Source organism: Lycium ferocissimum, chromosome 11 (genome assembly GCF_029784015.1).
Source record: "Lycium ferocissimum isolate CSIRO_LF1 chromosome 11, AGI_CSIRO_Lferr_CH_V1, whole genome shotgun sequence".
Taxonomy (NCBI): domain Eukaryota; kingdom Viridiplantae; phylum Streptophyta; class Magnoliopsida; order Solanales; family Solanaceae; genus Lycium; species Lycium ferocissimum.
The window spans coordinates 27,646,049-27,660,690 of NC_081352.1; the positions used below are offsets into that span (position 1 = coordinate 27,646,049).

The window sequence follows — 14,642 nt, forward strand, 5'->3', positions numbered from 1 at the left end:
GGGGAAATGCATATTAATTTGATAGTTTGTCATAAATTAATTTGAACACAAAGTTAGATTGTCAAAATCTTGCTTAATTATCATTAGCTCCCTAAGATATCTGTATTTGCACTAGTTCTTGTTTGGCAAAAAGGTTAGATTTTCCAACGATTAGTCATTTGATTATTTCGCGATGATTATTTCGCTATTCCCCGTCTCGTGTAGTGGTACAACGTTAAAATATGTTACGTCAACGGTAAGTTTCAAGACCATATTTAGCCATATAATAATGCGAGCGTGATTCAAATTACCAAACACTTTTAGAAAAATAATTACGTGTGAGCCCCAGACGCGCACAAATAAGACCTTAATTAACGAATTTATTAAATTAAGGAGTGCAAATAGGAAAAAGAGCGTAAATATGAAGGTAAGAAGTGGGAAAAAATGTATATAAATTGAGGGGGAAAATGCATATTAATTTTGTTCCCTAATGTAACTTAGCCAGATTTTATCATGTATATATATAGTAGAAATTGGTAGAAAAAACACAAAAACCTGAACTTTTTTCTCAAATTCTTCATATGATAAGTGATGGATTTTGAGAGTTCCATTAGTATTGAGAAAACTTGTAATAAAGATGTTCCTTCACCCTTTCATGGCCTAAGAATTCTCTTGGTTGATAATGATACAACTTCTTTGTTAAGCATAGCATCATCCCTTGAAGAATTTTCTTTCAAAGGTACTTCTTATTATCTTTCATGACTTGCATTTTAAAGAATCTACACCAATTTCTATATATATATTTCCTTAAAGTTCTCTCATGTATGTTATGGTGAAACCAAAATTTTTACGCATTCAATATATAAAGAAGTAAATATATGAAGAAGCCAAAGGGATTCAACATCTATTATATATCCCCTCATATGTATCTAGCTATTTTTCTTTTTTTTATTGGGAGGGGGATGGGGGTTGGGGGAGGGGATGTTAAGACAAATCTATAATTATAGTTAAAGATGTGAATTTCTTAAAAAGTGCAACAACATGGTAGCAGAGGAAGCAGAGGTTTTGATTCGAGTTCACGTCACACTACAATTATGACACCATGTATATATCATCCTTGTGACATTATCTGACATAGATTTTTTGTTTACACAGTAACTACTAGTGAACTAGAAACTACAGCTCTATCCATTCTCCAGGAACGGATCGATCAATTCGACCTTGTCATGGCGGATGTCAACATGCCACAAATGGACTGCTTTGAGTTCATTAAGTCCACTCAACTCATCAAAGACATACCTATTGTTTGTAAGACCATAATTTCTCAAATTCTCAATTATGAGACTCTTGAATAGTGCCAATTTTTTGTTTTTGTTTTTGTTTTTGGATACCTCATTTGAAATTTGTTTCTCATATTTCATTTGTATTTAGTAATGTCATCAACTGTGAAGAGGAAAATGGTGGAAGAAGCAAAGGACCAAGGGGTACATTTCATTCTGACGAAGCCAATTTCAACAAAGAAACTCAAGAATGTTTGGCAACATGTGTATATAAACCAAATAGAATCAAGTCAAAAATCAGAACACAAGGCTAATAATCCAATTGAAGTAATGGACAGTACACCTTCTGCTAATAAGAAAATCCAAGACAGAAAAGGCAAAAACGTAGTGAATCCTTCAGAGACTTGTCAAGATCGAAAAGTTGGTTCATTACTAGAAAAAGATGAGGCAGAAGGGTCTAGGAGAATGAGAAGTACTGATGAGGAGAAAAAACGTAAAAGTTCTGATCCAGAAGAAGAAAAGGATCATTCTTTGGTTTCACAAATTGCTACGGAAGGACAAAAGAAGAAAAGGCACCGCATGGAATGGACACCAGATCTTGAAAATAAATTCGAGAAGGCCCTTCGCAACTTAGGAGAAAAAGGTATGTGTATAAAGGACTTAGTTGCTATCACAGCACAAACCAGGAAAAAATGATGTGTATTTAAGCAAGCTTTCTTTTGAATATACTTTATTTAACTACCAAATCCTCATCTTTTATCGATTTAGCCCGTCCCAAACTCATTCTGCAGCTGATGAATGTGCCAAATTTGACTTGGAGACAGGTTGCAAACCATCTGCAGGTATCTGAATTTGCTTTGAATTTTATCATTACTAATCACCATTGTACTATTATCTGTTGTTTTCTTAATTACTATCATTGAACTGTGTCATTAAAGAAAATTAAAGAAAGCAGAGCTCTTGTGCAACGCGGGCAAACCATAATATCAATATCGTACTCATCTAAGATCTTAGTTAGCATCTGATCATAGAAAAGAATAGATGCCATATTCTAGATGTGACATTAATAGTTCGACGTTTGGTCTAATTGTCCTAATTTCTTTCATCATTTTTGTACTTGTGTAGAAATACAGACTCCAAAGACGACAAGCTCAACATATTCAGCCAGCCACTTCTTCTATCGCTAACCAATATCAAATCATATCGCAAACTCCATCTCCTCTAGTTCCAATAAGTCATGGAGAAAAACAACATTTGAATATTGAAAGTACAATTGGGAACTTCAGTTCTGTGTCCCAGATGTTGGATTTTCCGGACAATGGACATCATTTCAATATGCGTAATCACTTTGCGGACAATGGACATCATTTCAATGTAGGGAATTCAAACGACTTCCCTATGAGCTTCAATGAACCACTTCAAGAAGCATACTTACCTCAACCACCTGCGGTTCCTTCTTTAGTTCCATCGAATGATCTCTTCACAGGGTTGAATGGTTGGAACCAAGAGCCAAAACTCAACAACTTCACTGACGAAATAATGACAGAAAATCAGACCAGCACTCATGTGAATTCAAACGAGTTCTCTATGGACTTCAATGAACAACTTCAAGAAGCCTACTTACCTCAACCACCTGCAGTTCCTTCTTTAGCTCCACCGAATGATCTCTTCACAGGGTTGAATGGTTGTAACCATGACCAAGAATTCGACAATTTCATTGCCGAAATGATGACAGAAAATCAGATCGACACTTATTACCGTTGGCCTTCAATGAATCCACAAGATCAGTTTCAATATAACAAAAAACAATGAATCCTTAGCTTATGGTTTGTTCCTGTCATTTTATAATACTTCAGATTGTTGCCAGCAGGTCGGAATTCTTGATATGGACAAATTACATTTTTGAAACACTTCAAGGCCATTCTATATGTGTTTACAGAAATGTAATTGAGAAAATGTTTGATAGTTTTTCATTGATCTGTTCTGATAAGCCTCAGTAGAACTGAAAGAATTTTTATCTTCTGTTTCTGAAATTTTTTAAGGATTGAATGAATATCTTTTTTCTGTCCTCTTTACTCATAAGACAGGGATCTCCTTTTATCTATTTTTATTATGTTCCTATCTCGCCTTTTTTTTTTTTTTTTTTTTGTGAAAAGGAAGAGTAATATCATCCGCCTTAAAACAAGACGATGTGATTTCTTTTGTTGATGTTTTAAAGAATAGCATGAAAAATGAGAAGGAATCCAAAAGATTAGTGCATTTCTTAGTCTAATGCCCTTTCTGTTCCTTTCTTTCCATTCTAAACAAAACTACTAATTCAATAATGTTTTCTTATTGGAACTTAATCCAGAAATGCAAACTATTGTAGCATATAAGGAAATGTATAAGTATGATATACACTACAACTGTGTTTTATAACAAAACATTCTACTATAATCTATAGTATTAATTCTTCGGAAAAGGGCCAAAATTACCCTCGAACTATCCAAAATAGACCACATATACCCTATGTTTGTTTTCGGCACCAAAAGTGCCCTCGCCGTCACTCCAAGGGACTACAAATCCCCCTCTCGTTAATGGACTGCCACAAATGCTGACTGGACAGTCAGACGTGGAAAAAAAAAATTGCCCACATGGCTGTCCACTTAGGCAGTCCAAGTGGCTAAAACTCGCCTCCCCTTTGAATCAATGCTTTCTTCTCTAATTTAGAACCCTAATTTCGGAAATAAAAAATCTTCCCCACTGAATTTTCAAGCAGGTGTAATAATGTGACTAAAACTTGAAACTAAACAAAATCTCGACTAATTCTCTCGTTCGATTTTCAAACTGAACCTGGATATATAAACATTAATGGAATGGTGTTCTCTACAAGACTGATAACGTGTGTTTGTTAGTAATTTGTATTGCAAAAGTACTTTGAAACAGTAACTTAGAAATTAATTTCTGAAACTAAAAACAGAAAACCAGTATCTAAAAACAGAAACTGGAAAAATCAGAAGACAGTATCTGAAAATATAGTTTTTAGGAATGAAATCGAGCCCACTAAATGCACAGTGCGTCCTTAAGGAAATTATTCCCCTCAATGTACCCGGGGTTGTATGGAATATATCCTTCCAGGATAGAATGATTTACTCACCGTAGTAGCGGTACTGCAAACTTTGGTGACAGCGAACCACTCGAAGGCTGTAAAATCACACTAAAATTTTATGAAGTGCAGAAGAAGAATATTGAAGAATTCAGAAAGAATTCGGAAATTTCGTAAGGAAAAAATCTGAGGACAAATGAAATTTATAGCTATTGAAGCACTGGTTCTGAAAAGGTTTGCAACCTTTCAGAAAAGCCATGTAATAACGGGCGGGAAAATTAAAAATAATCCGGAAAGAAAATGGGTTAGACACGCACATTCGGGTCACTAACCGGGTCAGAATTTGGATTTGTTAATTAATTAAATAATTAAAACTAAATAAATTTGGTCCACAAAAATTATCAATCAATCAGACCACAAATCCGGAGCCGAGCGACGACGACAGCTCAAGGGTAGATCCTCTTTTCAACTCTTTATGAGCTAGAAGATGTGCTTCTCTATATAAGCACAAGAACTTTCCTTTAATATCAATGTGGTAGAAATGCTCCTTCCATAAAGCAATAAAGGAACAATTCAAAATTTTCATTTTCCATTCATAACACATTAATGTCATTACACATTAATGCCCAACAATGTTAACCAAGTATAATTTGGGAACTCAAAGAAGTCGGGGCACTAATGAAGCTCGTTGTAATTGCTAAAACAGGCTATCTCTCATCACGCTTTTCTGCTTCAAGCGTCAAGGTGGCATCTCCGAATTTGGATCATCAGAGTTAAATTTCATAAAAACCTTGTTAGCCTCATCGGATATCAAAGGGCACTTTTTATATTTGTCGCCAAAGGGTGAATGCCAAGCCAGCCTTTCCCTCAATGTAGTTGGCTTTATATTTTTGTCTTTTGGGGTGCACACTACTAGAAACAAGTGTTTTTCCTACTGATATTTGGTGGAAAATTTGTGTTATAAAACATAATTTTTCCACCGTATTTTCAGTAAATCAAGAAACAAGTCACCATTGAAATGCTGGGATACTTTCTAATTTTTCTGTGTGAAAATACTACTATTCAAATTTTTTTCACTGATATTTAGTGGGAATAACTAATGAGCATTTTTCATTGGGAAATAGTGATTTTTTGTAGTGGCAAGAATCCCAAACTTTTCTTCCCTAAAGTCAGACTAGTCCTTAGAATCGTCGAATGAAATAGTCCGATAAAGTAGCCAATTGAGGAAAACACAATTCCTAGAAAAAATAATTGGAACCTTTGTAGTTGTAGTTAAAAACATGAAGTAATTTGTATTTTTCCGTGGCATTATCAAATACCAGAAAATATATACTTGCTTAAGATTACTTAATTTTCAAATATTCTAGCTTTTACCTGATTGAAGCTCAGAGCTTTATGCTTTAGTATATGACTAACCTACTTTGCTATTTGAATACAGTAATATAACCCATAGCATGAAAAATGCCCAATATAAAAGGCGCAACACTCGTCTTTTTATTTTTTCTTCTTTAAACTTTAGTCCTAGAGGGAAAAAAATCCATATATCAATTTACTTGAACAACCAAATTCAAGTCAGGGGAGTTCTTGTATCAACCAAATTTACTAATCTCTAAATACTTTTCATGGTAACAAAAGCAGATAAAAATTGCAACGTGGCAAGTGGGATGGGACTAAAAGACTGTCTTTATTAAATTCTATTTTAGACTTCCAAAAAGTTCCTAAGACAATATATAATCCCTAACATTATGGTAAGTTATTTTGTGATATCACCACAAATAAGTTATTTAATATATTTGGATCAAAAAGACTGTCTTTATTGAATGAAAAGTTTTATGCACCGACATAAACAAATATTTAAGGTACAATACCTACAAACTCTTTTTAAATTTCGCGCGTTCTATTCAGATCTCCTAAACCATACTTGGTCCTAATTATTCCCTGTACTTGTCTTTTCGATAATTGTTATCCCCTCGAACAATAATTGGTCAAATTTACCCCCATGTACTTGCCTTTTATATAACTGCTACCCCCTCAAAAGGAAAATGGAAAAAGAAGGAAAAATTGATCGCTGTATTTTAATGAAGGAATAAAAAATATATATGGAAGAAGATAAGAAAATAGTCGTTGGAAAGATATAAAAGGAAATGATATTTTAGTTTTGTTTTTTTTTACACATTAAATTGATAAGATGTGGCTATTATTACACTCTTACGCGTCAAGCGTCATTTAAAATCACTTGAATTATAGAAAAGTCAAGTACAAGAGATAATTAAGACCAACTATTGTTTAACGGAGTAACGATTATAAAAAATCAAGTACAGAAATTAATTGGGACCAAATATAATTTAAGAAAAATTTGAACAAAACGCGCCAAGTTTGGAGGGGGTGGGGGTGGTCAAAGATGTTTTTCTGAGTCTATCAAGATCAAAGATTCAAAGTCCCAAATAGACCAACGAGGACGATGTTGCAAAATGAAAGGTCAAAACGTGGACGGCAGGATTCGAACCTGCGCGGGCAGAGCCCACATGATTTCTAGTCATGCCCGATAACCACTCCGGCACGTCCACTGGGTGAAAGCTAAAGTCATGTGCAGCATTATTTATATACTAATCTTTGGTCGAAGATTGAACCAATAAATACCACGTTGTTTCCACTGATCTGGACGTAGTAATTTTTATTTAGTGGTTTTGAAAATTCTCTACCCATACGAGGCAGAGGCGGATCTAAAATTTAAATTCTAGGGATACAAAATCTTAAATTTTTAGCACTAAACCATTATATTTCTAAAATTATGAGTTCTTATTTACTATTTATTATAATTTTAGTAAATTTTTATACATAAATTTATGCCCCGCATCGAAAGTTTGGGGTTCAATTCAACCCATCCGCCTCTGATACAAGGCCCATTAAATTTTTATGTTTTCACTGTTGTTTAGAACTCTGTTTTCGTTATTACGAACTTCACATTGTGGTTTTCTTGCTATAGATTTGGAATTCTCATTTTGGAATTCTTTCAGAGTATCAGCCACAACGTTTATCTTATATATATAAACCTTTGATGAAATAGAAGCTAATTTAAAGTAGATGGCTTGTTCATAGAAGCAGCGTGGGCCGGCCAGAATATGGAGAACTTGTTTGGATGGACTAATAACTTATGATTTTTGACTTATTTTTGTTAGTTTGACTTAAAAACAAGTATTTAAAAGCATGTTTTTTTTTATCTTATCCAAACACTATAAAAGTGTTTAAAGGCTATTTTGGCTTAAAAACCCTTAAAATAAGTCAATCCAAACATGCTGCTAGTCATGAATAAACATCTGGTACACTTGGTTTAAATGGGATGAAAATTATTCTATTAATAGACGGGTTTGAGCTCAATTTGAATCGATCAAAATGAGTTGAAGCAACAGACTATTCATTATGTAATTCTGTCGAAACGTTATTTAAATTGAGATAGGTTTGGATTAAATAGTGGATCATGACTAAATAAACAATTTAGTCAAGTTCACTATTTCATTATTACATAAGGTCAAGGCCGGCTCCAGGGCCAAGCAAGCGAAGCGGCCGCTTTAGGCCCCGGAGAAGTTTAGGCCCAGAATTACCTTACATCATTTATATAGCTATTTTTATTTTTAATGATTGTTGTTATAGATGAAAAGTATAATCATTTGTGATTTTTAACGAATAGTGATTTCCATTTGGATGGTTGCACACTTGATCTTTTTAGGCCACTTTTTAAATTATGTCCCATTGATTTGGTGAGTTAAATTTGTCTAAAAGTTCGGTTTGTCACTTTTTAGGAGGTTGTTTAGTAAATGATCCTCTTTCAATTTTTCTTGCAATTTAAGTGTCTTTTAAACCGCGGTCTAAAGATTTCTTTTGAGCATATTAAAATATTTATGAGAAAATGTTAGATTACGATTTTAAATTTTGTAAGTTATTGCAAAACGTTAGACGATTTAGTTTAATGTTTTGTTTGCAAAATTGAGCTATATGTGGACAAACATATGATTTGAACATAACATGTCCTAAAGGATATTTCCCGGGGATATATTTGCATAACATTTAAAGAATCGAAACAAAATCTAAATAGTGACCTCAATAAGAGATCTTTGCGTAAATTAATCACTACTTTTAAAGACGAAATTAGCACAATGGTTAACAGTGATAGAATTTGCGATTTCAAAAAAGATCATACAGTGCCAATAATCCAATGCGAGCTTGTCTATGATTTCTAAAAATTTATATGAAATTCATCCAGACTATTTTTTAACTTTATTTTATTTACTTTTAATCCAAAGTTTTCACTTTTTAATTTTTTCTTCATAAACGTATATATCATTTTTGTTATTTATGAATTTAATATGTCAACTGAAAATATAACATGATTATTCTAAACTCAAAAAATATAAGAACAAAATAAGTTAATTACGTTGAATCTTAAAAAGCAATAAAAATAAACTTTAAATGTAAAGCATCTTATTAAAGTTTCGCTTTAGGTCATAAAAGTTATTGAGCCGACCCTGCATAAGGTTTGCTTGGATGTCTGTTTTTTTTCATTTTTTTTTTCCTAATTAGGTCGTAACTGATGCTATTACATTCTTCGACTCTTGCAAATCGGTTATGCTTCAATATACAACTAAGTTTAGTTGTAGTAAATAAGAAAACTATATCAAATTGAGAAGAAAATACTTCATTAATGTGTGCATCGGTTGCAAGTAAAAGTAAATCGATGAGTGTGAACTTTTTTTTCCCTTAATAAACGTCTTCCTCTCTCTTATGTGGATGGATAACTATTGGAAGAAGAAGTGGTGGAGGATATAGATTTAGGTACAACTTAAATTAATAATGAAGTGGAATTCGTGCTGATTGCCGCTAATTCCTAATATTAGTAACTACTTATGATTTATCATATTAAAAAATTCTCCAATGTCCGTACGAATTTTCGGTCCACCATAATTAATGTTTTTGTACCTCACACAAATAAATAATAAGTGAGGTTAAAGCAAAGGTATCATCCCCTTATCCACTTGAATTAAGTCCTCGAGCAGGCGTTTGAACATAAATTGTAGTGAATATTTTTTTAAAAAAAATTAAAGCTTAAAAATGATATTTAGATGTTGAAATTATATCTTAACGTACACTTGAAAAAAAAATTAAATTTTTGTGAGTGAAGAAATTCACTTATAGAATTGATTTTGACCATTTTGAATCACTTTCAAACTTGAAATACTCAACTTAAAAAATGAACCAAAAAAATCATATTAACTGATAATTAAATAATATTTTCCAAATACATTCTGAAAAAAAAATAGTATTTAATAGTGTTGTGTATGAACATAATTTTTACTTAAAAATTAAAATTTTATGAATAAAATCATTATTTCACTTAATATATATGCAAATAAATTTCAAAAAATTTAAATTTGTCTATTTTAAATTAGAATTATTGGACAAAAATTGACCTGTAATATTATTTCAATGTCCTCGAATATTAAATGTCCAAATGCATTTATTAGAAATCAAGAATATGTAAAACTTTGAAAATGTTCAAAGCATAAGAGAGGGAGAAAAAAAGGAAAATCCACGTCAAAAGTTTCGAGAAATATCTCTTTTGGAAACGCAAAAGAGCAGAGAAATTAGAATTTCTTTTAAACAGACGGTCGAAAATAATAAGCAAAAAGAAACATGAAATACAATGAGCGCCGTAGGAAACAAAAAGAAAAAAGACTTTGGGAAAAGAAAAACTAGTAGCGGTAGCCAAGTTGAGCCTTATCCACACTTTTTACTTATTTAGGAGTTCCCACTCGCCCTCACCAAAGGTGCATAACACAAGAAACAATTTTCACGAATTTTATCCCACTATTTTTCTAATTTATTTTTTAATTCTTTTATTAGACGTAGCGTAGGGGGAAAGGGACACGTGATGTTAGATAGGGGGTTGTGGAGGAAGCGGATTAGGATAGAAGGTTATAAGGTAGTAAAGCGAGTCTCGTGTGTCCTTCCGTACTAGTAGGCGTAGTATTATCTTTGTCCTTCGATTTCTCTTTACTACATGCTATCTCTGGTACTTTGATTATCGTATTGGTTTGCTGCATTTATTGTTAATTTCCTGCATAGCGCTTATCTATACTATTTTACTATGACTTTTTTACTTTCTTTAATCCTTGTCTAACCTTTTTGTCATGCCTTATCTTGAGCGAGAATCTTTCGGAAATAACCTCTTTACCTCCCAAGGTAGGGGAAGGTCTGCATACACTCTACCCTCCCCAGACCCCACTTGTAACACTCTACCCTCTCCAGATCCCACTTGTAAAATTATACTGGGTATGTTGTTGTTGTTGTTGTAGTATAGGGAGAAAGGGAGGGAAAAGAAATTACAAGGTGAGAATAAACTTCTATCAACAAGATCTAAGTTTAAATAGTTAACCAATTAGATAATCATAGCTTCATTCATTGCTTGAATCATGAAAACCACCATTAATATTGAGGTCAATCGCCACATTCCCTCTATTACACATAAAACATTACACGAAGTAAGAGTGTCTTCCTGCAGTCAATACAACCACAACCTAATTAATTGTATTGTTCTTCCTTTAAGGTGATTTGTCTTATTTTCATTACAAATCCTCATTTTAAAGATGTTTACTCGTCAATTCTTTTGAGTGCTCAGATAGTTTAATTTTTTTTTTTTTGTTCATGAACAGTATGACTTAAACTAGTTTTAAATTCCAAAACAAAGTTTCAACTTGAACAACTAAAAAGTAATTAACATATAAGTTAATATATTTTCAACATGCAAAAATTTCATTTTTATGGTGCCCTTTTTTAATAATTCCTCCATCACAATTTATTTGGCGGTGCTTGATTGGACTAGAGCTTTAAAAAGAAAAATTGACTTTTAGAATTTGTGATCTAACATAAGTCACGGAAATTTGAGTGGCTATACATTTTCTCATTAGCAATAAAATAAGAAATTTAAAATTAAATTATTTCTACATAAGAAGGTCATATATTCTTTTTGGACATACTAGAAAAATATAATACAAATTTTACATATATTCTTTTTGGACAGACTAGAAAAATAAAATACAACTTTTAAATTAGGATAGAGTTTGTTTCATGCTCATCTGTGTTTAACTGGTAACTCCTTCATCACTAAAGGATGTGGTGCAGTGGATGAGGCTGGTCTTCCCTTAACCAAATATCTCATATACAAGCCTTGATATGAAAAAATTATTGGTAAAAAAACAACAAAAAAAAAACTAGTAACTCCTTCTACTTCAATTTACGTCTTTTAAAACTAATTAAGAAAAGATACTTTTTATATTTAGTTCTCCCTCTGTCTTAAAAAAATTATCTTAGTTTGACTTGACATATAATTTAAAATATAAAGAAAAATATTTAAAATGTGTAGTCCAAAACAAGCCTTAAATATTTATGTGACTTTAAATTATTTCATAAAGCTAAATTGTTTCTAAATATGAATATATGCCAATCTTTTTGGTAAAAATTAATAAGAAAAGTAAGATAATATTTTTGAGATGAAAGTAATAATTGCTTTAATATGGAAATATGTAACGAATAACTTAATGAAAATAAATAAATAACGCAAGTGGTGTCCACGCCCTTACAATGAAGGTGATTGAAGAAGAAAGCTAGTTTCTCCAAATCCGTTTTCTTTCCATTTATAGTACTGTTATTATGGGACAAGTGGGTCAATTAAGTCGGGTGGCACAAAGATAGAAACTGGATAACGCCGAATCTTTTTTTCATTGTTCCCTATCAGATAATATTATGTATTCCATCCGTCTCAATTTATTTGATATTTTTTTTCTTTTCAAGAGTCAAATGAGTTGTTATGTAAATTTTATTTTAAAAATTTTATGCTCCCTCTGTTTCAATTTATTTGAACTTATTTTTTTTTATCCGTGCTAAAATGAATGACTTCTTTCCTAATTTTGAAATAAATTCACTTTATGAATGATTTACAGCCACACAAATTTTCAAAGTTTATTTTGAATCATAAATTTCAAAAAATTTCTCTTTTTATTAAATATCGTGTCCAGTCAAATGAGTTTATATAAATTGAAACGAAGAAAGTAGTTTTTATGTTTAAACACACGATTAAAATGATGAGGTTAGACTCATAAAAGCAAAAAATATCAAATAAATTGAGACAAAATAAGTATATTTAAGGAATATATATTATATAGTCCTTTTCTCCTTATCCTCTATCTCCCTTTCTTTATTTCGCATACTTCCCCGCACAACATTCCTATCTTTCTAACCTTTATTTTAAGGTGTTACTTATCAATTCCTTAACCAAAAGAGAGAGAAAAAGATTGCATTTGAAGCCATTTTTTGAGAACTTGGTGAAACTAATATCTTCAAGAACTGTATGGTGGATTTTGTTTGTTTAGATTATGAGTATGAAAATGGGTTTAGTTTCTTTGGACCAACAAAACAACCATGGGATCATGGATGAAGAAAATCAAGATTCTTTGTCTGATTTTTCTGAAGGAGGAGTTTTTAGTAATTTCTCTTCGTCAGAAGATGAATCATCTGATCCAACTTCTCCTAATTCTTCTTCTGGTAGTTCAAGCAATGAGCACAAAATTGGAGCTTTGCAAAATATGTCATCTCTTCTTCAAGAACTTCCCTTCAAGTAAGTACTTGGGTTTAATTGTCCTTTCTTTGCTCTTTAAGTAATTTTTCTCATGTATTTTATAGTTTTAACTTATGTCACTACCATTTTAACTGTCTATATATTTCATCATGTAAATGTACATTTGGGTGCAAATAAAGTCTCAGATCATATTATAGCTTTTTGGGAAATCATGAGAGTATATATATTTGAGCTGATTTAGCGGATCACCTAAAACAATGGGTAAACTGTCAATAGTAAATGTCAATTGGTAACATAGAAAGAAACAAAGTAAATACGTTAAAGTACACTGGCGCTCTAAAATTTAATGATACATTATTACATATAGCTTAAATCTGACTTACTCTGTCTCGCTTTTTTTTTTTTTTTTTTTTAATTTCGAAGGAATACTGAAAAATTAAAATTAGTTAAGAAATTCATCGCTAATCTGTCGCCCAATGATTCAGGAATTTTTGATAATCCGGTGTTAATCAGTTGTTAAATAGAATTAGCGACATGTTTTGCTATTTAGCGACATAAGTTGTGCTAATTCTTGTTTTTTCTTTGTAGTGAAATGATAACTTTTTTGAACATTTGGAAATTCTTTAATATTAGATTTTTTCTAATTTTTCTTTTAATTTAATGACATGCTCTTATCATCACAAAACCGAACAAAACCGACTTGACTTTTTTAATGCCACAACTTATAATGGTACTTTTGATATGTGTAAAGAGTTTTCTTCCATTAAATTTTATGTTCAGTCAAACACAATCATATTTTATTATAAAATGAAGTAGGAAGAGTATTCTATAGAGATGCTAATTGTTCATTTGGTTAATAGGAGAGGCTTGTCAAAGCATTACAATGGGAAGTCACAATCATTCACCTCTCTATCAAATGTGAGGAGCTTAGAGGATATGGCTAAACCTGAGAACCCATACAACAAGAAGCTCAAATCATGCAAAAGCTATGGAGTTTTCTTGGAAGGTTTCAAATCAGATCACTTGCAATCCCATGTTATAAGAAGCAGCAGTTCTTCAAGACTCAGCTCAAAGAGAGGCTCATGTTCATCACCAAGGGCAAGGAGAAATGGAAGCTTTCTTGGAAATAATAGTAGTAGACCTCCTGTTCCTCCACATAGATCAACTAGCACTGCCAGCTTTACAAGTCAAACCCCTTTATTTGCTTGATGGTTCTTATGATCAATTTTTTTTTTAAAGAGAGTTTACTAAGTGTATTTTGTGTTCTTGTTTTTGTGACATGGAGTTCTTTACCTCAGCTGAATCTTGCTGGTGCCTCTTAGCTGAATCTTGCTTGTGCCACCTAAACGGTGAATGTGTGACGTTTGTTGTTGTTCTGGTTATCAAAAAGATTTGACTGATTCTACTCTATATATGCTACCACTACAATGTTGTTATATTCTATGTTTTAATTTATGCGACATGTTTGATTGAGTATAACGTTCAAAGTAAAAGAGACTTAAGATTTTTGAAACTTGGGAGTTGAAAATAAGTATAGATTCGGAGACATTTGAATAGGGCAACCTTTCGAACTATTATTGAATCCATGGGAAGGCTAAAGATAACCTTGAGAGCTGAAATATCTTAGTAGTTAAGAGGAAAAGAAATCAAAAGTGACTGCCGCAGTAGC

At 32.1% G+C, this 14,642-nt stretch overlaps 2 protein-coding genes and 1 non-coding gene across 3 annotated transcripts; 2 read left to right on the top strand and 1 right to left on the bottom strand.

Annotated features, from left to right (window-relative positions):
• Nucleotides 1-1,189: 1,189 nt before the first annotated feature.
• Nucleotides 1,190-3,071, top strand: LOC132037214 (uncharacterized). The gene is made up of 2 exons (XM_059427688.1): nt 1,190-2,101; nt 2,385-3,071. Exons 1-2 carry the CDS (start codon nt 2,054-2,056, stop codon nt 3,069-3,071), a joined length of 735 nt encoding a protein of 244 aa, XP_059283671.1. The 5' UTR covers nt 1,190-2,053.
• A 3,758-nt stretch (nt 3,072-6,829) lies between these two features.
• Nucleotides 6,830-6,911, bottom strand: TRNAS-AGA (transfer RNA serine (anticodon AGA)). Its single transcript has one exon. It is a non-coding gene; the product is annotated as a tRNA-Ser (tRNA).
• A 5,675-nt stretch (nt 6,912-12,586) lies between these two features.
• On the top strand, nt 12,587-14,411 carry LOC132036560 (protein OXIDATIVE STRESS 3-like). Its single transcript, XM_059426917.1, has 2 exons — nt 12,587-13,012; nt 13,834-14,411. The coding sequence occupies exons 1-2, from the start codon at nt 12,771-12,773 to the stop codon at nt 14,180-14,182; spliced, it is 591 nt and encodes a 196-aa protein (XP_059282900.1). The 5' UTR covers nt 12,587-12,770; the 3' UTR covers nt 14,183-14,411.
• The last annotated feature ends 231 nt before the right edge of the window (nt 14,412-14,642 follow it).

Bases quoted from the DNA above. Each gene is read 5' to 3' on its own strand.
- LOC132037214 (XM_059427688.1), top strand. From the start codon at position 2,054: ATGAATGTGCCAAATTTGACTTGGAGACAGGTTGCAAACCATCTGCAG. The intron at 2,102-2,384 runs GTATCTGAATTT...GTACTTGTGTAG, and splicing joins AGGTTGCAAACCATCTGCAG to AAATACAGACTCCAAAGACG.
- LOC132036560 (XM_059426917.1), top strand. From the start codon at position 12,771: ATGAGTATGAAAATGGGTTTAGTTTCTTTGGACCAACAAAACAACCAT. The intron at 13,013-13,833 runs GTAAGTACTTGG...TTTGGTTAATAG, and splicing joins CTTCAAGAACTTCCCTTCAA to GAGAGGCTTGTCAAAGCATT.